Raw genomic sequence first — 23,449 nt, 5'->3', positions numbered from 1 at the left:
ACGAAAATCTACACTGACCTGTCAAAGCTGTGGATACAAATGGCCGATTATATAACTGCGTGTCAATGACTGTCGTATGTAGTTTGCAATTATAATAGTGTTATATAACTATGTGCAACACGGATGAATGCAGATGCCTATCTACTGTAAAGTACAGCATTGGTGCAATGATTATTCTGTATTCGTGTACCTATTCGTCGGTCGACACATTACGCTAGAGTGAATAATGTTACGCGCGATACGGTCTGGTTCTCAAACCTTCCGTACAATTTATTAATCTTTGCTGCCTTGCGCTCTCTTTGTACCGGTCAAGAATTTAGGGTTAAACTCGACCCGAGTTCGCTTCGTATACCTACGTATACGTGAATCGCATTATTCATGAGACTTATGAGAAATTTCGCAGTCAAAGGTATCGAAGATCAAGTTTTCGAATCCTCAGTCTACAAAAAGGATACAACATCCGCGGAGAACGACAAGGATAAGATTAATACTGTGTACAGTCAATAGGAAAAAAGATTTAACATGTATTTATATATTATTAATACTGTCGTTGTTGTTGTTGTTGTTATTATTATCTCACCGTCTCGTAAACCTTGCTAAAGTAATCGATGACAAATATTCTACGGCTTTCCAGGAAATACAGTTTGAGTTATTACATATCTATAACATTTTCACAATATCATCCGCTACTGTATTAATTAATCAATCGCATGTATATTTTAGTTTTTACATACAATAAACAACTACGAGGTACATATAAGATAAATGAGAATGATTACAAACGGCGGTATATTCTGGAATACATCGTACATCGTTTCGCTTTGATGTATTGGGAGTAATATTTATGTATTTATTTTTATCAGTTTTATCGTTACGTCAGTCAAATATATATTTCATATACATTTCGCGAGCGCGTCTACGCGAGCTCATAGAGTGACGTGGAAAAATAGTCAGATGTTCGTCATAACTTTTCTCTGCCCTATCAATTATAACGGTAGAATAAATCCCACGACGAGATAACAAAAAAAAAAAAGAAAATGAATAAAAATGCGAGATAACTGCAGCATGACTGACTACCCTCGACAGGGATCGATTATTTCTCCATGAATTGCGTTACGCGTAGGCCAAAATGAAATCCGTCTAAAAATATAGAAGGATTGCATTGCCACTGCATTAGACACACTATATGACAAGTCAGAAGTTAATACGTTACGTAATACACATCGTTAGATGATGTTACACACGGTTACAATTATACCCAACATATTATACTCGTCAGACTAAAATCAATTTCGTAAACATACAAAAACTAAAATGTGCATGCGATGGCAAAAAATGAAAATGATAATAACAGACGGTAAATTTGTCGCTGCGGTTGACTGGCGGATGATAAAAAGCCATAAAGTCACCTTGGGCTTTTACATCGTAGTTTATGGCCGTAATCTTTGGCTAATAATCTGGTACGTTTGGTTATATTTACCTAACAATCAACGGGCACAAAAAAGATCTAGGAAATAATGTAAAAACAATGTATGCACATTCCTTTAAAGTGAGTACTTTTTGGATATTACGTAAGCAGGTATATTGTGTATAAATGATCTGTCCGCAAACAGTGAAAACTAGCGTAAATGGGATTGAATCATTTGTTAACATGTAAAACGTTTAGAGCTAAGACTGCGAAGAGGAAAAAAAAGATTACTAATGGAAACGGTATTCCTTCAACTTGTGTCCTGATAAATAGCCAGCGATTTAGTCGATGGAAGATAATGTCGTAAAATTCTTTCAATCACGTATTCGAGAAATCGTGACAATCAATTTCTACTTTTTATGGTCTACTTTTCGATCCACTAGTAAAAGCACGACTCACCGAACTTTCATTCGTAATTCATATAATGTATCTTCACTTGGAATTCGTCTACCGCAGTTTTCCTTCATTCTAGAGCTCTTGTTTCATGGTATCAATTTTCCGAGAGACTTCTTGTCGATAACCGTCGGAAATTTGTGTGAAAAAAAAAAATTATATGCAAGTCAGGAATGCCTGAAAAAAACAATACGGAAATGTAGTACCATGTAGGAAAATAATAATATTATATTGGGTCAATATAAGGCAAGGAATACCGTAAAGCATTACTGTTGTAATTGTATAATAATATGATCGTCACGAAGTGCATTGATAAGTTACTAAAAAAATTCTAAAAAAATAAAATATAAAGCATTATTATTAGCACCACGTGAAAGTCTTTGAAGACGTGTAAAATTCGAATGTTAGGCACAATGGTCTCGTGCTCCTGACAAAGGCGAGTGGGATGTCCTCACCCGATTGCCTATAAATCTCGTTTAAGCCCTGCACCCCAAGATTGGTCTCGAGCCGGATTCTAACCAATAGTCAATATTCAGTAGTCAATGGTCGGAGCATGTGTAGCGATTCCACACCGCAACCAGGGAGAACTTAGCTATATGTGTGTAACCAGATGGGAAGATATCTACCCTATCGACGTTTTCCATCTCCTACTAAATTACACGTGACGTTTTACTTGAGCTCCTGTACAAAGAGAATGAATTCGGATCGATCTTATCGATTCTGAGGCCTCGATCGAGCCACTGAATTCCGCGTGATTGCTCTGCATGTGTTAGATTCAATCCTATGCCTTTCAAGCGGTAACGTTCGTCATAAAAGAAAAATACAATCGACCTTCATTTATCTGCACCTACAATGCACGGACCGGATAAAGGCGCATCAATGAGATTATCTCTCTCAAGTGAATCCCGCATCGATGCCACTTCTTTTCTCCTATCTTTAACTTGAAATATATATACAATCATTAGGTAACGGTCAACATAGTCGTTGTTCTTTTTACTTTTTCACTGCTAATCGTAAGACTTACAGTCATTATAAATGTACAACTGAAATCATTTTCTTACTCAGATACTAACTAATAAGTAGAATATATTTACAAAGATACGCATTTATGCGTATTTCTTCAATTAAATAATAGAATGTTAAAGTACGTAATATGAAAAAAATGTTATCTAGAAAAATAAGATTGGTAAGATGTTTTTTTGAGTAAGCGAAATTAAAGCGAAAGAAAACCAAATGAAACTAGATTGTTTTTGAATTTCGAAACAGGCCAATGTTTTGTACCAGCCTTAAAATGAAATTTTTGGTCAGTACACTCAAAGAGATAAGATAAATGGAGTCACAAGTATTTGATATATTATAATTTGTAAACATTCAAACAGACACTTGCACACCAAAAACGATGGTTTTTACAAAACAATTTCACGAAAATTAATTTTTTTACCATAACTCCTGAAAGGTAGGGTATTGAAAATGGAATTTTATGAAGTGAACTACCAACAGACCTTCATTCCAAACCTGCTCTGTGGAACGTCGATTCTCCAATTCCAGGCTTGGTCAAATCAATCGGAGATTTTTCCATCTCGACGAAATGTATTTTAGCCAGGGCAGATATTTAAATCAAGAATATCTAGAGAGTTTTTCTTAATACACACTCTGTGAACTCATTGTGCAAAAAAAGTATCGTTAAAAACTCAACTCCGTATTACTGTTGAAAGAGATTGATCGTTTTGATGATTCTGTAATTAACAGTCATGCTCGCTCATCAGTTTTATTGTTAGTAAGACACTGGGTTACGATATTTGTTAACACCGATTGGTGCCTGTCTTGTATATATAATATTATTTAAATATTTTGTAAAATTCTATAATTTACAACTTAGTTTCGTGCTTAACTTTCGCTCTGAGTAGTTGATTTGGTCTAAGGGCACCGTATGTGCTGCTCAAATAACAAGAACTTGTTAAAGTAATCGCAGGAACTGGAGTCGGGGGTTCCACGGTATTATTTCTATTAGACTGAAAACGTAGTTGATGATTATTGTTGTGAGCATGATTGTTATTACTATGTATTCGCAACTCAGAGTCTGTTTCTTCTTCATTATCCGCGCTATCCACGTCGCCTGCGAACAATACGACATGATTTCAATTGGCGATTCCACCTCGCAATTAAATTGGCTCTTGATACTGAAAATGTGATAGCATAATTTTAATTTACCATCGTCTGAGCTGTTGGTCGAGGGAAGATAATAACGAGATGGCGGTGGCTTATTGCTGCCTCTGTACTCTCGCTGTCCTCGAGCCTTGACAATACCGAGCCCATTACTATACTTAAATTCCTTAGGAAGTGTGTAACTTCTTGGCAGCGATACCTGACTGCCTTCCACATCACTGTCACATTTACTCTCAATAGAAAACTCGCCATTTTCATTACAAGTTTTATCCTCTTCGTTCTGATTTGAACCCAACCTACCAAATATATGGAACAGTACATCAGTGACTTGTTAATACGACTTCAACTCTATTTTCAAGAAGAAATTTGGATTAGAAGCTAACCTGAAGTGGCATATCCTTGAATTTACCTGAGACTAAGATGTCCTGGTGGTGTCCAATGCGGATAACATGGTAGGCATTGAGGAGCGAGTAAAATCTCTGGGGTAACAGCTCTCTCTCGTTGTGGAGCTTTCCAGGGATTGGGCGGATAATGTATAGATGCGGCTGGCAGAGGAAGTGAGAGGCAATCCATTTTGATCGGTGGCCAAGAGGATAGCGTCATGCTTTCGTTCATGTCAGATGGGGATTTTGATGAAGGAGGTCTGGTAGATGAGTGCAGCTTAGCATTTGGCGGTGGTTGTTGATTTGTTGCTAAAGGAGATGACGCAGATGTAGATGCTGAAGCTGACGGCGGTGGTACCAGCTTTCCTGATTTAATCTCTTCCTGAATCGCTCTCAATTCCCGTAGCTGTTGTTGCTTCTTTTCCTGCAATTTCTCTTTGATGTCATTCGCGCTCACTGATCCTCCTAAACTGACACCAGCATCTATGTCATATGTGTCAATAGCTGGCCAGTCCTACACCAAATTCAGCAGTTAGTAATACAATCGTGTACAAATAAGTAATCTAAGAAATCTAATTTGTGATTTGAGTACTGAACTTTACTGATGGTACCTGGTCATTGTGTGTCTGCGTTACAGCTATGGTCAGCGGTCGTCTCCAAAAAGGAATTGATTGCCGAGGTCCGGCATTACTATTTATCCTAGGACATGGCTCACCCATACCGTTTGTCAACAAAGACAATGGTTGTGGCGGAGGCACAAAAGAAGTTGGTTTTTTTTTTTTTCGATTTAGATTAGACACAGTTGGATTTGCAAAACGGCAATTGAATACTCCCGGAATTCCACCGTTGCTCAATTTCACTCCTCTCATCCCTATTTCAATGCCATTTGTTTTTTCTTCCAAGAAATTCATCTGTTTTCCATCATTATCTTCCTGTAAATATCATGTGAACAAATCAATCAATGACCAAGCAGGGTGGCTTCAGAATCTTTTTTCTATGTATCTTGTGGTACAGACCTGCTTGCAAAAAGTGGCCATACCATTTGTTGAATTCATGCGGCCCCCAGCCTCATACCTCAGTCTGCGTACATGAAAAAACCTGCAAATGAAATTGGAAAACCATTAAATGCACAACTTGTATATTTTCGAAGTAAAAACGGTAAAACAACAATAACTAATTCAATCGTTGTCATTTGAAGGGTATGATATATTTCAAAACAGTGATGTTCCAGATGTCGCACCTGTAATAGAGCGCCATAAAAAAGAGACCTCCAAAAAAGAGAGCAAAAAGTGTGAAGGCCAAGGTAATCGGATTGGGGTGAAGACTACTTCGATGGAAACCGGTAGCCCATACCCCTACCAGTAGGCTGTTTTCCAAGAACATAACCGTGTAAAATATCCCCTAGACAGGAGAGAAATGATATAATTAGCAATTGAACTAACAAAGCAAAAGAAAACCACGTCAATTCACTTAAATATTCGTTGACAGAAGCATTAGTTTTAGAATGATGATAACAATACATACCATTTTTTGTCGGTGATTTGTTTCGTGCAGGTTGACATAGGCAAAAACATATACAAATGCTAGTAGGGTAGCGAGAAAGGCTTTTCGTGGTAGCGGCAAACGCTCTCCACCATGAAACAGACCGTCAGGAGTAAGCAGCAACCAAGTGAGCATTGACAACCAATGAAGGGCAAGAACAACCAAGAGCCACTGTCCTCCGTAAAGCGATGCATATGCGACAAGTGCTCCGACACGTGCACTAACAGTTCCAAGCCGCCAGGCTAACTGTGCTAAAACCCCCAGCCATGTAAGTACAAGTCGTTCCAAGTTCCGTAAGCGGGCTGCCCCTTTACTGAAACTAGCAACTGCCCAACAAACACTCCACAAAGACATTCCTGCTGAGACTGCTGTTAGTTTAGCCAATTTTCCCCCGTTTTCTTCTTCCTCTTCGTCTTTTGCATCATTTTCTCCAGTTATTCCTGTCGATAGTAGATACAATTGTAACAACAGCATTGGCGCTGCCTCGCAGAACGCATGGATCAGGCGTAGTACACAGAGCTCCCGAACCTGTGTACAAAATGATTATTAAAAGGACTGCATTCAGAGGCTAACCATGTACCTCAAATGAGTTTTCCAAGAGCTCATTTGTAAAGCTCAGCCTCTGTGAAAGGCATTTTATATTCAGATGCAGTCAAACTAGAAGGAATTTTTGTGAGATTGTGTAAATCTTCTTAAAAATCTTGCAAGGTAGCTGTAGAAAATAGTTGAAAACTAAATGAATGAATAATGCACCTCATGCTTGACGTATACGAGATCGACTGGAATAAAAAGCTTGAAGTAGCGCCAAAGGACTCCGACTTGCATAGAATGTAATACCAAAACACAGCCAACTATCAAACCACCTTTCTTCTGAATACCATGATCGTCAGGGGTCCCAGTACTGGCAGCAGTTAGCTTACCTCGAGCACCCCAAAGGTACCATCGAATACTAATAATCTGTAAAATGATGAATTGAACAATGATTAGTTCATTTTACCAAATAATACAATGAGCAGGTAAAATGTTGGTCTGAATGAAAACAGCTTTATAACATTAAACAAACTGGACAGGTGATTGAAAGAAGTGGACTTGAATCTTGAAAAGCATAAGTATGTTTAAACCCACCTGAGACACAACAAGTGATGTAATGACAAAAGTAATACTGAGAGGAAAAAAACAGTCTGGTGCAGCAGCGTGATGGGCCAAAGCATAGCCCATTGCTAGGTCAAAGACAACATCACAGAAGTAAGAGGCCAGTGAGATTATGTTAAACAGCACGTCACATAGTGGCAAAAACTCGTGCTGATGTTGTTGCTGCTGCTGGGCCATAATCGGCCTTCCCTGCCCATTTGTAACCCTCGGTACCTCTTTCACGATTCAATTTCTTGACTATTCATTGGCTGTTGCAAAATAAGAGAAAGTGATGTATCATTTAGTAATGGGTATGTTTAAAATAAAAATATATTGTTGAAACTTTCTTGTATTCCTTGCTATTTTTGTTACAGTCGTTTGCAGATGTTATCCCTTCAGATACATTTTAATGTGATAAAATATATATTAAAGTATTTTATTTGATGAGGTTGAAGCTAGAGCAATAATACAGGTAAACAATACTGAACTATATAAGATGCGCATTGATATAATTAAACATGTAAAACAGAAAAAGATAATCAGAAACAATAGGAATGAATTGAATTTTACTTGTGTATTTCATCGAAAATAACAGAAATAGAATTTTTCAAGAATACAAATTCATATTTCTCTATCACCATTACTCATCAATCCATCAGTTTTAACAATATAAACACTTGGGTATTAAAGCTAAAAGAAATTCAGATTTGTAGGGATGTTGAGCTTAATTTTGAGCTTATTTTCATAAATAAACAACTCACCATGTTCTTCAAGTATCATTTGCAACTGAGCGGAAAAATATCATTTTTAATGTGGTAGATGGTTAACCTGGTCCAGCTTTGGAATGCGTGGAATTTCTTCTTCTATCTTCGTCCTGATTTCCAGTTATCTCTATGCTCACATCTATTTCATATTAAACTTCAACTCAGCGCGATTGTTTTCACATTTTTCGATTGTTAATTGATTCCAGTGTGTTTGACGGGTAATTTATTTTCCTACGATAGCGGCCGAATAATGAAAATCGAAAAAGAAATCACTTGAGAACTACCTGTGGAGCGCATCCCTGTTGATTCACAAATCAAAAGTAACAGGCTCTACTACTGCAGCGCTAGTTACGAGGAATGTGAATACTTTTCTTACTAAACACGCAGAGCACACTGATAAAATGGCCTACAGCCTACACTGATCCTCGGATTGACAAAAGAGCATCGGGAATCGGTCGGTACATAACAATCGGTCGATCGGTAAGAGCAGCATTAGGCAATGATGTGGACGGCTCTCAGTTAAGCCGATCGCCGAAAATGTTGTCATTTGAATCGCACGGTACTTGAAAAATCAAAGCCAATTTCTCAGTGTTACATGAACATGAACTTTGATGCAATTTAATGGTACGAATAAAAGCATAATATGCTACGACTTGTAATTTTTTTAAACTGTCAGACAAAATCGTTTCCACTGTTTCGAGTTTTCGCGAATACCAAGTTTTTTTTTAGCTAAATATTACCCTCTTTTCCAGTGTAAACCACAGTGGCAATACATGTATATTTATGCACATGTATATATATACATGTATACATTAAACATATACTCTATATAGGTATATATACATCACAAATTACAGATTTAATCTAAACCTAATTCTTTTTTAATTTGAATAAAAATATTGTGCGTAATTGACAAAAGTTCAATGTAAATTCAAAAAATATGTATCAAAGATTGGTGTATAAAACTTTGTACCAATTGAAATTCAATTTTGGAATGCCTCAAAGCAAATTTACAACAATAGTGTTGAACATCTTAGTCAATATAGAAAGTTAACAATTCTTATTGCACTTAACAAAATGTTTGCAGGCATTACAAGATGATTTCATTCTTGAAACTTCTTGTAAGATTCTTGTGAGGTAAAACGACCGAGTTCAGTAGTATTTTCTCAGCTGTTAATGACACGCAGGTACCTAAAACGAAAACAAATGCTTGCGTCATGTAACCAAATCTGGATCCTAACTCGAATTTTTCATATGTTGTACACTAGGTACAAGTTTTGTTTTTGCATGATTCTTTTTTAATATAAAATAATTTTCATCGATTATACCAAAAAATTAATGTTTGCAATTGTCATTGTTTCGGAAGCAAACAGTATGGAAGTTTATATCTTTATAATTCAGTAATGCAAGATTTGAGGCCTATACAATTAGATACACACATATCATTTTATATCATTTTTCACGTGGAATAGCAATCTGAACCAAGATATGACTGCTATAATTTTTAGGACAAAAATAATTTGTATAAAGTACTATCAGACCCTTACCAAGTATAGTGATAGACGGGTTGAGTTTGCCATTCGTGTTGAACAGTGGTGGATTTTCCATTTTTGCAAAAGGTTTGTCAGGATTAGGATCACACGGAGTGCCTTCAACTCTAGCCCACTCTCCTACTCTGCTGCCTCGACCCACTATACTATGTAAGATGATAGAGTGCGCTTGGATTTGTGCCTCAGCTAATACAATTGACTCTCGAATTCGTACGCCTGGTCCGACCATGGCATTTGCGCCAACACTGACATTTGGGCCCAACTAAATTGATCATCGTAATGTAACCATCAATCACTTAAGCATTCTTCAACTGAATGTGACATGAACAGATTAACTGCGTAATATATAGAAGGAATATAGCGGCTTACCACAGCTGTGGGGTGAACAGTCGCTGTGGGGTGAATATAGACATCACCGATGATATGACACTTGCCATGTACAGCTGCGCACAGTCTGGCAGGTTGACTTTGGCGATACAGAGCTAAGTAATGTCTGTTCGCATAGATTGCCGAGCCTGCACTTTTCAATTGGGACCACCAAGTTGTTACGGGTAAAGCAAATAGACGATCGCTCCCTGCTAGTCTCATTAATACATCTTGCTCAAATGACATATATGCGGGGTCTTTTCCATTCCCGTTCAATTGCCTGCAACCCCAATACAAAACGTATTTGATTATATCGCTAGTTTGAAAGTCCTACGTCCTACTGCAACTTAACAATTCTACCCTGATAAACTGGTGATAGAAAGTTGAGTTAGAGAAGTATACAAATAATCATTGAACAGTATATTTTAAAAAGGGCTATTTCCCAGATGTGAAGTTTTTCTTATAAAGTATTACGCACAAGAGCTTTTCCTGTTGTTGATTAGCATAAAACGTGTCAGCCATAGTTTGAAATATATCTGCGGAGGCGATGTAGACACCGCAGTTGATCAATGTAGAAACAAAGGTGGATGGTTTTTCAACATAATGGTCGACTTCGCCTCCTTTTTTTAAAACCATGCAGCCATAGTTCAAAGATTGTTGCCGAGTGGCTTCTGTCGCCATAACAGTAACCAAAGAGTGTTTGGAAATGTGAAACTTGGCCATATCTTGAAGCGGAAAGTCGGCACATACATCACCATTCATAATAAAAAAACATTCAGGGCTGCCAGAGCGAATTTGATCACGGAAATGATACATTCCTCCAGCTGTGCCCAGTGCTGTGAACTCTTGCAGGTATCGGATGCTGAGCCCGTACATTTGGGTCATGTCTTGCACGAATTGATGTAAATCAGAGGTTGGGTACGAGCCAATGATTAGAATTTCCCCTAGGTTGGGTACTCTGGTACATGCTTCAATGTGATGTTGGATCATTGGCAACCCAGCAACTGGGAATAAGGGCTTTGGAATGTCCAGCGAGAGGGGCCGAAACCTGGTCCCTGCAAAGAAATAAAATTTCTATTATTTTTGTAGGTTTCTATAGTGAAATATTGGAACAATTGAGATCAAATATTACAGAATACATAAAACAATCTTACACGAAGATTAAGAAAAAATAAATAACCAAATAAACAGAGCTTACAATTGGCCTGAGTAGCATGTTATCAATGGAAACATAGTATTCGTGTTGAAATAAAACAACAAAAGTAGCTAACCTTTTAAGGGACCACCAATCAGTATCACTGCTTTCAACATTTTTCACTATAATTTAATGATATCTTCTATTATTGCGTCGTTCTATCGTCTCCGGCTCAGCCTATTCAACTTGAATTGAGAGGTTACGTGTACTTTGACACGTAGAATCAATTTGACACGTCGAACAATTTTCGCAATTGTAGGTGACTCTCGTGAATATATTGTTTAAACACTAGATGCGCGCAGTCTCGAGTGTCATCGAAAATTGTATGTTTTTCTCATACTGCGACAATCAACCTCAACCGATTGGCGAATGAGACGTTTTTTGACATTTTTGTGTACTCGCCGTACAAGCGGCGTTTTCGCTCGTGTCGGTTCTGCACTGAACCAACAGGGAACCATCAGAAACCATTTACCGATTCAACCGTGCCGCTGAAGTTATCCTGTTTTCATTGGACTAAACAAGTTGTATAATTTTACTGATGATACATAATTTTCAACAAGTAATTCTGTGATAAAACGATAGCGTACGTTCATATTATCGAATTCACTATTTGACTACAGAATACCAGAATCAAAGGAAAATTATTATGCTATATTCAAGTTTAGATATTTTAGGTTATGACACTTCGCCGAGTAACGCTGATACTTTAATTATCTTTGTAGATTGAAGTTTTATTCCATTTTCAGCGTTGGACTTCGAAGATGTTTAATCAAGCCGGGGCTCTCGGGGGAGGCGGTGCAACCGTAAATCCTATGAAAGATTTTGAGGTAGTTTCACCACCCGATGATTCAGTGTCGAGTCTAGCATTCAGTCCTGCGACAATTCCGCAAAATTTCTTAGTGGCTGGTTCATGGGACTGCAATGTTAGATGTTGGGAGGTCGAACAGTCTGGTAAAACAGTACCTAAATCTATGCAGACAATGGCGGGACCTGTTCTTGATGTCTGTTGGAGTGATGTGCGTTAATTTTAAAGTTTCATCAATGACGTGCAGCCTTATATATCATTCTTACGTTTTTAAACATGTGCCTCTCTTTCAGGATGGTACGAAGGTTTTTATGGCTGCGTGTGACAAAATGGCAAAGTGCTGGGACCTTGGTTCTAATCAATGTATTCAAGTCGCAGCTCACGATGCTCCGATCAAGACTTGCCACTGGATAAAAGGCTCCAATTACAGTTGCCTTATGACTGGTTCTTGGGACAAAACTCTCAAGGTAAACTTTGTACTTTCCTCTTTTCATTACTGATATGATATGCCGCGATACATGATGCTCATAATTTATTTCATTCCAGTTTTGGGATACTCGAAGTCCCAAGCCACTGATGACCATCAACCTGCCTGAGAGGTGTTATTGTGCTGATGTGGTATGTATGAGAACCATTCAGAAATCCTATTTGGTTTCTGTTTTTCATTATCTTAGAAGCCTTATGGAACAATTTTGTTTAAAGCCAAACTTCCTCTGAAGGAGATTTAATCCAAAATGTACTAAAATTGGAAATTTATAATGATCCTAAGTAAGCAAAAATGAATTGTACTTAGGATTATCCCATGGCTGTTGTTGGAACTGCTGGACGAGGTCTGATCGTTTATCAACTGGAGGGAACGCCTCATGAATATAAGCGGATCGAATCACCGCTAAAGTATCAACATCGATGCCTGGCAATATTTAGGGACAAGAAAAAAGTGCCAACTGGATATGCCCTTGGCAGTGTTGAAGGCCGTGTGGCTATCCAATACGTAAACCCTGCCAATCCGAAGGACAATTTTACTTTCAAATGCCATAGATCTAATGGCGCTTCTAGTGGGTTTCAAGATATCTATGCGGTGTGTTTAAATAATAAAAAATGTTCAACTTCACAACCGTTTTATGAAAAAACAGTGAATCATGCTATGCTAATCCCGCTAAATTATATTCACAGGTGAATGATATAGCATTCCATCCAATTCATGGTACATTGGCTACAGTGGGAAGTGATGGAACTTTCAGTTTTTGGGATAAAGATGCACGGACCAAGTTGAAGCCTTCAGAACCAATGGAACAAGCTATCACACGGTGTTGCTTCAACCATAATGGTCAAATCTTTGCCTATGCTGTTTCTTACGATTGGGCTAAGGTGTGCAAGCCTTAATTATTTGAAGTAATTAATTATTGTAAGTTTGATATCGATACAAATTGTTGTGTTGCATATTTTAGGGCCACGAGTTCTATAATCCGATGAAGAAGAATCACATCTTCCTGAGATCGTGCTACGATGAACTTAAGCCAAGGAATCCTTCCTGATTAAGATGAAGAATCAAGTAACATTATACACATTACTGTCTCCGACTTGCAGCATAATCACATCTTTTAAAGATGTTGCTGTTCCACATGTAACAAATATTACCAATACGTTTTATATGTATACCATTTACTATTTATTTTCATACACCTTTAATATTAATTTCAATTGTCACTGCTGCAAAGACGAAGCTTTAATATGTTGTGAATAAATCACGTAATCGTCATCTACATCCATATTTTTACACATAGCCAGTAGGGTGATCCTTATTTAGGGTGTTGACGAATTTTTGTCCGGGCCAATCCCTAGATCGACTCCAAATAAATTTAAAATAATCCCCCTAATTGTAAGACTGCAACTTTCTATATCAACCCTCCTGCAGAGACCGTGAATGTTGACTGATATATTCCTCAGTCAATGCTGTGAACTTCGTCGTTTGAAATGCAAACATTTTTACTGTACGTTTGGTATTACTGTACATTTTGTCACGGAATTACTGTTTTGTAAAAGACTCTGTAAGTGTGAGAAATGAACGGATTTCATGCTACTACTTGGTGAAAAATATGACTATACGCTCTGTCCGCTGTGACTCACGACCATAGACTTATTGGAGATGGACTGCGCGGTCAGTGTACTGAGCTGGTGCCGTAATACGAAAAAGACTGCACAGCTAAAGCCGGGCCTCTCTTGTCTGGTATACACATACACTTTAAGTGGGGGTTGTTTAAATCTGTGGGATAAAGTTTGTACTCAGCTACAATTAGGTTTCTCTCTGTCAGCTACACACAGTACTTTAATGACAAAAATTTATTTCCTGTTGGTAAGCCTGCAACTGTGTTGGGTTTAAAATGACAACCGTATGGCACTTGAATGTAGAAAGCCTTGTAGCCATCAAACGGAGTAACGAGAAGAACTTAAGAACTGTCAGTTACTGTTTATAACTTCAGTAATACAATATATGAAGCAATATAATGCAATGTTCTCCGTAATTTTATTCATTGATTAATAATCACCTATCTATCTTTTATTTTCCATTTTTTGAATAGCTTATAATTAACATATCTCTCATCTGTAATTCGAAACGTATTTTTTTTTGTTACACACCCTGGTGATACTTCAACATGGATTATGTTTTCATATCAATAATTGTTCAAGTAATAAATAGGTATATTATAAGCCCATCGACATTCTACGTTTCTTCGGGGGGCCAACTTCACGGAGGTGAAACCACCGGCATTCATTCCGCATGAACCTACCATTACTTCATCGATAACCGCATCAGATTATTATTGAAAACAGAATAAATCATGATATAGCTACGTCTTTTGTAAAATAATAACTAACTCAAATTTTTTTCACAAACAATCTTGCCGAATTGATTTGCGCGTGCAGGGAAGGACGCAGAGGGCGCTTGATAATGAATTTATCTTGTCCATTTTCGATTACGAGAAGTCCTATGAGGCTAGCAGTCTTTATATATCTTCAGTCATCGCGACAATGAGTGGAACTCGATATTTTTTGGTAGTTTCTGAGTCACGGTCTTACATACAGGTCTTGCAACGAACGTGGTGGGGGGTAGTCAGTTCACGTCCGGAACAAAAGTACAACTTATGGCCACAAGAGCGACGCTACGAGTTATTCATAAGCTTATTAATATTCTTTGGCGGAACCCTAACCAATCTTTTTGATACTCGTACACAGATAACCTTACGTTGGTAATGTCAGTCATATGTCCTATGAATAACTGACAGCGCTGCGTAGTGGTCAGTAGTGGCAAAAAAATTTGGACAATAACGCGGCTACCCCCACCACTCAAATTTCAGTTCGTTGCAAGACCTGTATGTAAGACCGTGATCTGAGACAAGTAGTTTATTGTTTTGACGCGCACAGACATGGCGGATGTTATATTTATCACGCATTTTGTGCTTTTGTTGACGTTCAAATTATGTCCAGGTACGAGCCTTAATGCACGCATACAGGATTATTCTACTTTGTGTTTACCGAAGAAAATTTTTTAAGGATACGAGCATCAGCTGAGTAACGCAATATTAATAGCCCTTATCAGTGCCACAAACGGCAACGAAATGACTAAATTTCTTCTTTTACATCTCCCTCAAAAAAGGGGTAGTTCATGTGTTAACGGAAGAAATACGAACAGTGCCGTAAGAGATTCAACGGCTGTTTTCACGAAATTTTAAAACAATTATGATTTTCCGAGTACGAACTTGGCGTGCATAATTTTGCATCCCTATGCCAGTGTGTATCAAATTATTTCATGTCGTTTTGGATTTAACAGGAGAAAAACAAAGTATAGGATTGAGGGAGGTTGACGTTTCCATGGACAATGAAGAACCACCTGATCCTCTTGAACATCGTCAGATTACGGGCGGTATTTCAACCCAAAAACGTTACAAGTGCCTCTCTTGTGATCCTCCAGATTGTTCGTCTGAAGAAACCTGCAACGATGCAATCACAGTAGGTTCAAAACCTTTCCAGAGAGATTTTTCTACATATCATTTATCACTTGCACTAGTTTTATTAAATCATCCATTTATTTGTTATTAATCAGCTAGATCCAGTTTTCTTCTCTCTCAATTTCAGTTTTGTACCAATAAGACAGAATCAACCACATAACTTTTCATTACATAAATGGACTCAAGTTGACTATTGAGTAAAAATAATACCTGCGCTGCTTGTTATCATTCATGTCATTGAAATATTTATTTTTCCAACAAGTAACTGGTCTACTCAGTTTTAGGAAGACAATATCTATTAGTTCAATAAAGATAGCTTCAGCGCTCACTCCATTTTTGATTTATGTCAATATGAATACCGTTTGAAATGCAATTTTTCAACGCATAGCTGGAACTGAGAGCAAATTTAATAAAGTAGTAGAAGCTTTTCAAAGTTCAGAGTTCTTGCTTTGTCTTGAGTGCAATTTTCCTATATCATCTTATAAATTCAAATTGCATTTATATTTTTCGTACAATCAGATCTGATGCGGATAAATCATACATTAAATTTAAAATAGTGTCAATTGAAGTGAAACTTCTTACAGTGATGAAACCATACAGTATTTTTACAATAAAAGATTATCGTTCATCATGTGTATAAATTGGAAGAAACATATGGCTGGTTTGTTAAGTGATCATCTGAGCCTTAACACACAAAAGTGGTAGTGTAATACCAATTTAATTTTCTTCCCCATCAGTGCTGGAAGTCCAAAGTGCAGGAAGCAGATGGGACACAGCAACTGAGTAGAGGTTGTACCATAAAACCTGAACAGATGCCGTTGATATGTAGCAAACAACAACCAGTTGGAAATGGTAGTGGAAAAAAGAGACAAGCAAGCAGTTCAACTAGAGGTGGACAATTCAGCGTTGTATGCTGCCAGGGTGATTTATGTAATAACGGACCTTTTCCTGACCTGCCCTCGCAGTATTCCCCGGAGCAATCGAACGGTGAATAGAAGTTGAAAGATAGAAGAAAAATAAATATAAATTATTGACGTTTCATTCATACTGAAGTTCATGAAAATTTGATGGTTTAGCTATAACAATAGTTTTTCCTTTACAGGAGTGGAAGATTATGCAGTAAAACTGACTCTGGCAATCCTGGGTCCGATGGTTGGACTTGGAGTAGTCGGAAGCGGCATACTCGCTTGTATACTCATTCGTAGGACACGTCGCAAGCGCCCATTGGTCCCTCGACGAAACAAACTTCTAGTTGACTCAGAACTAGAGCCTTCCTCACTTCATTTTTCCTCATCTCCCTCCACAACTTCCACCTATCATACGCATGAGCTCAGAGCAACTGCTGCTGGTGATAGCACCCTCAAGGTATCAAATTGTAATCATTAGCAGGCCAGATGTGATATTTCGATGACATCACCTTTGGCCTGAGTACTGCAGTATATTTGCAAATACGTAAAATTACTTGCAAATGAGTGAAATCATTGGCAAGTGCATACTTATTGGTATAATCATTGTGATTTGTTTATCTACTAAACAGGAATATTTGGATGGACGGAGTCTGACTAGCGGTTCAGGATCAGGATTACCATTACTTGTTCAACGTACACTAGCAAAACAGGTAGCATTAGTTGAATGCTTAGGAAGTGGAAGTGGTGGAGGTGGCGGATTTGGTGGCGAAGTATGGCGTGGTGTCTGGCACGGGGAGTGCGTAGCTGTAAAAATATACTTCTCAAGAGATGAAGCCGCATGGACTCGTGAAACGGAGGTATATTCTAGACTTTTACCATCACGTCACGACAATATTCTCGGATATGTCGGCACCGATATGACAAGCAGAGGAAGCTGCACTCAATTGTGGCTAGTGACACACTACCATCCACTTGGCTCTCTTTATAATCATTTAAATCGTTCGCCCCATCCCCTGACACACCACCAAACGCTGAACATCTGTCTGAGTGTGGCAAACGGACTACTTTATTTACACACTGAAATTAATGGAACCCGAGGAAAACCAGCAATGTCGCACCGCGACTTGAAAACCAAAAATATACTTGTCAAAGCAAATGGTGCCTGCGCAATATCAGATTTCGCACTTGCTGTAACTCAGGAACGTCTCACCATGGATCGAGTTGATCTTCGTCAAGGTACCAAGCGGTACATGAGTCCAGAAGTCCTCGATCAAACGTATGCACAATGTTATGTTTGTTGAGTTTTTACATCTTAACTTTTATCTTAACTCAAATCTAACAAGATACTATTAAATTTCTGATTACAGAATAAACATAGAGTGTTTAGAGAGTTTTCGTCGTGCAGATATTTACAGTTTAGCACTGGTTATGTGGGAGGTAAGTCGGAGATGCGTGAGTAGTGGTGTGGCTTTGGATTATGCTGCTCCTTATTCTGAGTGGCTTTCGGGTAGCAACCAAGAACCCTCTTTTGAAGAAATGCGAAAATTGGTGTCGCTGAATCAGCGAAGACCACCTCTTCCAAACCGATGGCACTCAGATCCTGTAAGTTTTTTTATATAATGTATTTTTATTGACTGCAATAGAAAAACAAAATCAATTTACTACATGCATGGTGTTTTTTAGACTCTCGCTGGAATGGGAAAATTGATTCGCGAGTGTTGGCATGGGAAACCTGCTGCACGTCTCCCGGTACTCAGAGTGAAGAAAACGCTTGTGAAGCTGGCATCAAATGACCCTCATGTTCATTTGCCCCTAGACTGACTGGTAACTTCACCTACCAGTTCTCACACACGTATTTATTATTACTATAATTTCATCAAATCATCATTTTATTCATGTCAAATTTTTTCAACCAGTATGAAACTTTGTGTCATTACCTCTGAGAGTATAGAAAATATCGTCTGTCCACATATTAAGGCGATGCTTGCAAGTCTTCTAGTACTATCTCATGAATTTTATTTCACATTACATCATTGAACCGCAGTTAAAACTATCAGTACAGCTACTCAGAAATAGCATCAATTAGAATCTTAAGTTTGTGATGTAATAATGTATAAATCATGTCTATAAATCAGTTACAAGCTGCTGCAACGTTATGGAAGAATTTTTTAACTGTACGTAGTTGCGAAAGACAAGCTTAAGGTTTCCAACCAGAGCTGTACCTTGGTTCCAGCTAAGAAAACAGTATGAATGAAACTAGTTGTGAGATAGATGTCTGCTGAGAATGACCTGTTTCTTCAAATGTCACTGGGTCTGCTGTGCGTAATCAATTTCAGGGTGGCCACTCATCTGGAAAACCTGGAAAAATGGGATATATTAGAGGATTTTGTTTTTTCAAATATTATTGATGATTTAAATTGGAAGATTGTCAATTTTCTTGTCTGCTATATGCGCTCGAGTTTTTGGTTTATCTTTTGAATTCCTGCACTTGCTCAATTATTATCATTTATCTGTATAGATCAGAATGATGATACGCATACAACATGTATGCTGCAGACCAAAACTTTGACGTTCTATTAATGAAGTAAATATTTACTTCAAACATTTTCGAAAATACAGGAAAAGTGTTTCCAAATGCGATAAACCCAAGCAAGAAGTCAGAGGAAAAGCGTAATTTCGGTCAGGGAAACAGAATTTCCAAATTCAAATTGTGTGACCACCCTGAGTTTTCACAGCTACTTGGAAGTCAATAATAAACTTGCACGATGAAGAACGAATTTTTCGAACATCATTCAGTTGCTGTTCAATATAGTTATTCTGTAAAATTGCCATAGCTTGTACCTGAATTTGAATTCGTCAATACAAACGCATTTTGTAGGTACTCTTTGTATGTACAAATTGATTTCACGTAGGTAATCAATGAAAGGCAGTCCGAACGTTTTTCGGACAGTCTTTAACTGTATTTTATATGTTACCTTGTGGTTGTTTTTATATTTTTATTGCTACAACACGTGTACATAATGCCCTATTGTTGTGCGCATCACTTACATAGTTTATATTATTGGAAACGTCGATGATCTATTGAGAGTCGTTGTAAATAGTATCTTTGTATTAATATTAACTTTTATTATGTTTATCATAAAAAAATGTACGAAAATAAGTAATATACAAGTATATAATGTGTAATCGAATAATTAGCGAATTTCCCATTTTCATCAACAACACATGTCAAAATATGAGGCATTCATTTATTTGCGCTAATTCCGTAATTTTTTGACGTGGTAAAGCGTTATTTTCCACAAACAATTACTTCTAATTCAGATACCGGAAAACACTTATGTGGCATGTTATGTTATTCTCATATTCTTGTAATACCTAATTGTTCTAAATGATTCAAGTTTATAGCATTAACTGTCAAACTCAATTGACATGGAGTCAGTTTCTTTTATTTGAGCGGGAAGTGCTAATACCACATTTAGAAAATCTGAACTTTGAGTACGCACAGACATTTCGAGGAAATGATTAAGCATTGCCAAATTACCTTTGGTACCGTACAATATTTGTATAATTAGATACCTCCACATGAGTGGCTCTGTTTCTGAATGCCCTCTTAACAAGAGTGGTAAGAGTTCGGTTATATGAGCCCAGTCATGTCTCATTAGGCATTTTCTCATTTCAGTGGCTATTAAGGCATGAGAAAATCCTGACGAAGCCACTTTCTTTGTCTTACGATTGCGTCTGTTGTGCATTTTACTACTACAACAATGAAACTTAGTTCTGTCATCTATGCTGTTTAAAATCTTTCTGTGCTTCTTCGCAGCTTGACTCTCCTGCCTGGATCTAAGTAAGTCCAATGCCTTGTTCTGTAAAAATGCAACAAATTATATTCAATATTTTTAGTCATTCAAATATTTCGAGATTAGCCTGGATGCAAAGAGAAATAACTCGTAGTTCAAATGATGGTAGGCATTACCAGATATGTACGACTGAATAACCATCACATTAGGCAACATATACTAACCACACTTTGAACTTTGGCAGATAACATTTGTTTTTGCATCGTACAGTAATTGCGTTGCTTGGTCAGAATTACGTCTGATTTGTTTTTATTTTATTCTGGTTCCTTCAGTTCCTAAAAATATTACAGTATTGCAATAAATATATGAGCAATTATTTTTATTATTTTGGAACCAAAGGTTAATCTAATGCTGAAGTAATTCGTAACATGCAATCTCAAGCTTTATAGTACTTGCGTTCAACTTAGACAAAGAATATTCATTCATAAAAAAAAGTGTACAGATAATCATTATTTCCTGGATGAGGGCATAGCGTGACCAGGAAAAATAACGTCCTGAATATATTTAGATAATACACACGTCCATGCCCTCGTCGATTTAGATGTGACGTATATATCGAAGTCCACGTATCTCAATCACGAAAAAGTGCTCAACAGCCACATTCTACATGCAAAATGTGAACGAAAACACTCAAATTCATTTTCATTGCACGCAGAAATATGTTGGAGTGTTTTCGTTCAGACGTATATACAATGGGGCTGTACTGATTTACGTATACACCTATCAAGATGGAGCCGCACGCCGAGATAATTGTTTCTTTTGTGCCTGTCGATCGGGCCCGAACTACGATGGAATACACGATTAGATTCGGAAAAATTCAATCGGATGATTATAAATACTGACCAATTAGATGGTTATTTGTGTTCTTTCATCCTACGATCCTGCCAAGCTATGATCATCATAGACAAGCGCCCAGTGATGGTCCTAGCCTTGTTTTCACCACATATCTCGTAAAAATTGTATTTTCTGTTTCAAATAATTCTTCCTCTTCTTTTTCTTTTTCTAGCGGCTATTCCTCTCTAACGAGGATGCGCCAAAAGTAATTCTAGCTTCGGCTTTATTTACACTTAGGCTAGATTTTTACGGGTAGTCATGTTCTGCCATGGAATTTTTGACCAATAGGTTTGCCAATGAAGCAAGGAAAGCGCCACCAGGTGCGTTTTAATACCGGGTCGCCTAGGGTCACGTATTTTGTTCGCATTGCCGACTGCAGTATTTTTCTGCCCCTCAAAATCCAGACCAAAGTGGCGTGCGAAACTTTCAAGTACGCTTGCCACACACTCGCGTGCAACAGGTACGATTATAGAGCGAAGACTAGGTTCTTTCGATTTATCATTCAAGTCGTGCGTGAAGTCTAAAACAACAAAAATCCCCCAACGTAATTGATAATCTTCACTCGTATATTATTATTACCTCCCACCATTGACAAATAGATACACCAACTTCTTAGTTGATGCCAGGAAAATAGAATGTTAAGCCAGTGTTTGAATTTGCAGTGAATAATGAGGGAGAGAAATTTGACTGTTTCCATCTGGATTTGTTGGATAATTCTCCGTGTGTGCGCTGATGTAGGGTATGGCAAGGAAACTGGACATAATAATGTATTATTTATATTTAAATTTTTAAATTCTATTCTCTAAATTTATGTAAAATAATTGTATGACAAAATAACAATTTTTAGACGCAGTATAATTCTGTTACAATTTTTTTTGTCAGACTCCAATCTTTTACGATATACAGGCTTAAAAAAAAAAAACGTTTCCGAAACGAGTAAATTGAAAAATCTGAAAAAATTCACAGAGAGTACTTTTAAGTAGTACTGCAATATAACCAATTATGAATCAGGTCCGAGAGGATAAAAAAAAAGTGAAGAATGCCTCATATATATTATAATCAAACTAATTTGATACTGCATCTAATAGGTCGTCAGAGTTGTGAAATATTTTTTCTTAATTCGTTTTTGCCAAAAGCTGTAACGGTCAAATTTATAACTATCTCTACTCAGACGTGGTTACTCGTTTTAGACTTGGCGAGAGTGGAACTTTAGTCCGCCACAGCGTACGTGTGTAAAGCTTAAATTCGACAGTCAGTCCAGTTCGGCAAATTTGAACCAAAATAATCAGTGTGACTATGAACCCAAGTCGTCCGAGCCACCCAGTTGGCTTCAACACCAACAGTCTACACAATATCCAGATTTTGCTGGTTTTAGCGGTATGACATTTTTTTTAATAGCTATACATATTGTTGGAATGTAATTGCCAATCGCACTTGTGCATATACTAATTATATCTTGATTAATGATTCAGTATTGAAATATTTCATTTCACATAGTGATTAAATTCATTTTTTTTATATTTGTCTTAAGGAATTGATTGGAATGTAACAAGTCCACGAGAAAATTTCAATCTTACTCTACTAGCGAAACCACATGTGAAGAATAAGAAGGAATGTCCTTGTGACCCTACAAAAGATATTAATCTGCTCCAAAATACGCCTAAAGCAGAGGATTCATCATTGTCTATAAAAGTGGGTAATTTAGGATGTGTGGCTGTATATGTAACAGTCGATATTAATTCAAACGCTCATTGTAGACAACAAGTCATTAATACAAGATCTTAGGTTCTTTAGTTTGTATTTTGATTTTGTTTTTCTTTCAACTTATCTTTTTATTTCAGAAAGGTGTGCCTGCTAATGGTACATTTATCGACATATTTACTGGCTGTTATTATTTTGTCATGACAAATAGAGAAGAAAAGAGTTGGTTGTGGGGTCCATATTTTTACAATACCACATATCCTCTCTATGATACAACCTTGAAATGCCATTTTGAAAATATTTCGCATTTGGCTGCTTTAACGTGAGTTTTAATTGATTTACAACAATGTGCCGTGTTGGTTGCATTGTTGACTGTCAT

General features: G+C 37.4%; 6 protein-coding genes across 17 annotated transcripts in view; 3 read left to right on the top strand and 3 right to left on the bottom strand.

The window, feature by feature from the left end:
* Window positions 1-1,034: 1,034 nt before the first annotated feature.
* On the bottom strand, window positions 1,035-8,559 carry LOC124179041. 3 transcript variants are annotated; one of them, XM_046563014.1, is made up of 11 exons: window positions 7,845-8,559; window positions 7,078-7,352; window positions 6,816-6,909; window positions 6,706-6,731; window positions 5,935-6,480; window positions 5,651-5,811; window positions 5,427-5,508; window positions 5,022-5,342; window positions 4,437-4,924; window positions 4,073-4,323; window positions 1,035-3,977 (listed from the first exon to the last, which is right to left on the bottom strand). In XM_046563014.1, exons 2-11 carry the CDS (start codon window positions 7,279-7,281, stop codon window positions 3,730-3,732), a joined length of 2,421 nt encoding a protein of 806 aa, XP_046418970.1. In that variant the 5' UTR covers window positions 7,282-7,352; window positions 7,845-8,559; the 3' UTR covers window positions 1,035-3,729. The 3 variants fall into 3 exon arrangements, with proteins under 3 accessions (XP_046418970.1, XP_046418969.1, XP_046418971.1); XM_046563013.1 differs by having other exon boundaries at window positions 6,706-6,909; XM_046563015.1 differs by lacking the exons at window positions 6,706-6,731; window positions 7,845-8,559 and having other exon boundaries at window positions 1,037-3,977; window positions 7,078-7,219.
* Window positions 8,560-8,705: 146 nt separating this feature from the next.
* LOC124179042 (mannose-1-phosphate guanyltransferase alpha-A) lies at window positions 8,706-11,365 on the bottom strand. The gene is made up of 5 exons (XM_046563017.1): window positions 11,035-11,365; window positions 10,242-10,818; window positions 9,767-10,043; window positions 9,395-9,659; window positions 8,706-9,038 (listed from the first exon to the last, which is right to left on the bottom strand). The coding sequence occupies exons 1-5, from the start codon at window positions 11,072-11,074 to the stop codon at window positions 8,938-8,940; spliced, it is 1,260 nt and encodes a 419-aa protein (XP_046418973.1). The 5' UTR covers window positions 11,075-11,365; the 3' UTR covers window positions 8,706-8,937.
* Window positions 11,366-11,389: 24 nt separating this feature from the next.
* Window positions 11,390-13,975, top strand: LOC124179043 (protein Rae1). 2 transcript variants are annotated; one of them, XM_046563018.1, is made up of 7 exons: window positions 11,390-11,541; window positions 11,705-11,974; window positions 12,057-12,230; window positions 12,310-12,381; window positions 12,557-12,841; window positions 12,937-13,131; window positions 13,212-13,971. In XM_046563018.1, the coding sequence occupies exons 2-7, from the start codon at window positions 11,720-11,722 to the stop codon at window positions 13,296-13,298; spliced, it is 1,068 nt and encodes a 355-aa protein (XP_046418974.1). In that variant the 5' UTR covers window positions 11,390-11,541; window positions 11,705-11,719; the 3' UTR covers window positions 13,299-13,971. The 2 variants fall into 2 exon arrangements, with proteins under 2 accessions (XP_046418974.1, XP_046418975.1); XM_046563019.1 differs by having other exon boundaries at window positions 11,423-11,617; window positions 13,212-13,975.
* Window positions 13,976-14,987: 1,012 nt separating this feature from the next.
* Window positions 14,988-19,859, top strand: LOC124177229 (activin receptor type-1). Of its 2 annotated transcripts, none has more exons than XM_046559377.1 (7): window positions 14,988-15,249; window positions 15,593-15,771; window positions 16,508-16,757; window positions 16,873-17,135; window positions 17,308-17,954; window positions 18,046-18,280; window positions 18,362-19,859. In XM_046559377.1, exons 1-7 carry the CDS (start codon window positions 15,189-15,191, stop codon window positions 18,497-18,499), a joined length of 1,773 nt encoding a protein of 590 aa, XP_046415333.1. In that variant the 5' UTR covers window positions 14,988-15,188; the 3' UTR covers window positions 18,500-19,859. The 2 variants fall into 2 exon arrangements, with proteins under 2 accessions (XP_046415333.1, XP_046415334.1); XM_046559378.1 differs by lacking the exon at window positions 14,988-15,249 and adding an exon at window positions 15,265-15,333.
* LOC124177243 overlaps window positions 18,597-23,449 on the bottom strand; it is a 23,881-nt gene continuing 19,028 nt past the window's right edge. For 3 of the 7 annotated variants that reach the window (XR_006869559.1, XR_006869557.1, XR_006869558.1), the window contains 2 exons: window positions 20,700-20,810; window positions 18,597-20,541 (listed from right to left, as the gene is read on the bottom strand). Coding sequence is in view for 2 of the 7 variants with exons in the window: in XM_046559404.1 (XP_046415360.1) it covers window positions 20,086-20,541; window positions 20,700-20,738 (495 nt within the window). In the remaining 5 variants the exon portion in view is untranslated. Of the gene's footprint in view, window positions 20,542-20,699; window positions 20,817-21,054; window positions 21,319-21,378; window positions 21,517-23,449 lie in introns of those variants that run through there. The other 4 variants (XR_006869556.1, XM_046559405.1, XR_006869560.1 and 1 more) reach the window with 4 other exon arrangements.
* Window positions 21,724-23,449, top strand: part of LOC124177232 — a 6,148-nt gene continuing 4,422 nt past the window's right edge. The window contains exons 1-5 of one of the 2 annotated variants that reach the window (XM_046559380.1): window positions 21,724-21,829; window positions 22,032-22,136; window positions 22,560-22,746; window positions 22,901-23,061; window positions 23,211-23,392. In XM_046559380.1, the coding sequence (XP_046415336.1) occupies window positions 22,038-22,136; window positions 22,560-22,746; window positions 22,901-23,061; window positions 23,211-23,392 (629 nt within the window). In that variant the 5' untranslated portion in view covers window positions 21,724-21,829; window positions 22,032-22,037. Of the gene's footprint in view, window positions 21,830-21,890; window positions 22,137-22,559; window positions 22,747-22,900; window positions 23,062-23,210; window positions 23,393-23,449 lie in introns of those variants that run through there. The other variant, XM_046559381.1, reaches the window with a different exon arrangement.

This window comes from Neodiprion fabricii, chromosome 3 (assembly GCF_021155785.1).
Source record: "Neodiprion fabricii isolate iyNeoFabr1 chromosome 3, iyNeoFabr1.1, whole genome shotgun sequence".
Taxonomy (NCBI): Eukaryota; Metazoa; Arthropoda; class Insecta; order Hymenoptera; family Diprionidae; genus Neodiprion; species Neodiprion fabricii.
This window is presented reverse-complemented; position numbering and strand designations above follow the sequence as displayed.

Excerpts from the sequence above, each read along its gene's own strand:
- LOC124179042 (XM_046563017.1), bottom strand. The coding sequence starts at position 11,074 with ATGTTGAAAGCAGTGATACTGATTGGTGGTCCCTTAAAAG. Across the intron at positions 10,819-11,034 it reads GATTGGTGGTCCCTTAAAAG|GGACCAGGTTTCGGCCCCTC; the intron begins GTTAGCTACTTT and ends ATTTCTTTGCAG. Across the intron at positions 9,039-9,394 it reads CCCGTCTATCACTATACTTG|GTACCTGCGTGTCATTAACA; the intron begins GTAAGGGTCTGA and ends TTTTCGTTTTAG.
- LOC124179043 (XM_046563019.1), top strand. The coding sequence starts at position 11,720 with ATGTTTAATCAAGCCGGGGCTCTCGGGGGAGGCGGTGCAACCGTAAAT. Across the intron at positions 11,975-12,056 it reads TTGATGTCTGTTGGAGTGAT|GATGGTACGAAGGTTTTTAT; the intron begins GTGCGTTAATTT and ends CCTCTCTTTCAG. Across the intron at positions 12,231-12,309 it reads CTTGGGACAAAACTCTCAAG|TTTTGGGATACTCGAAGTCC; the intron begins GTAAACTTTGTA and ends ATTTCATTCCAG.
- LOC124177229 (XM_046559377.1), top strand. The coding sequence starts at position 15,189 with ATGGCGGATGTTATATTTATCACGCATTTTGTGCTTTTGTTGACGTTC. Across the intron at positions 17,136-17,307 it reads CTGGTGATAGCACCCTCAAG|GAATATTTGGATGGACGGAG; the intron begins GTATCAAATTGT and ends TCTACTAAACAG. Across the intron at positions 17,955-18,045 it reads CCAGAAGTCCTCGATCAAAC|AATAAACATAGAGTGTTTAG; the intron begins GTATGCACAATG and ends TTCTGATTACAG.
- LOC124179041 (XM_046563013.1), bottom strand. The coding sequence starts at position 7,281 with ATGGCCCAGCAGCAGCAACAACATCAGCACGAGTTTTTGCCACTATGT. Across the intron at positions 5,509-5,650 it reads TTTATGGCGCTCTATTACAG|GTTTTTTCATGTACGCAGAC; the intron begins GTGCGACATCTG and ends TTTCATTTGCAG. Across the intron at positions 4,324-4,436 it reads CCAGGACATCTTAGTCTCAG|GTTGGGTTCAAATCAGAACG; the intron begins GTAAATTCAAGG and ends TATATTTGGTAG.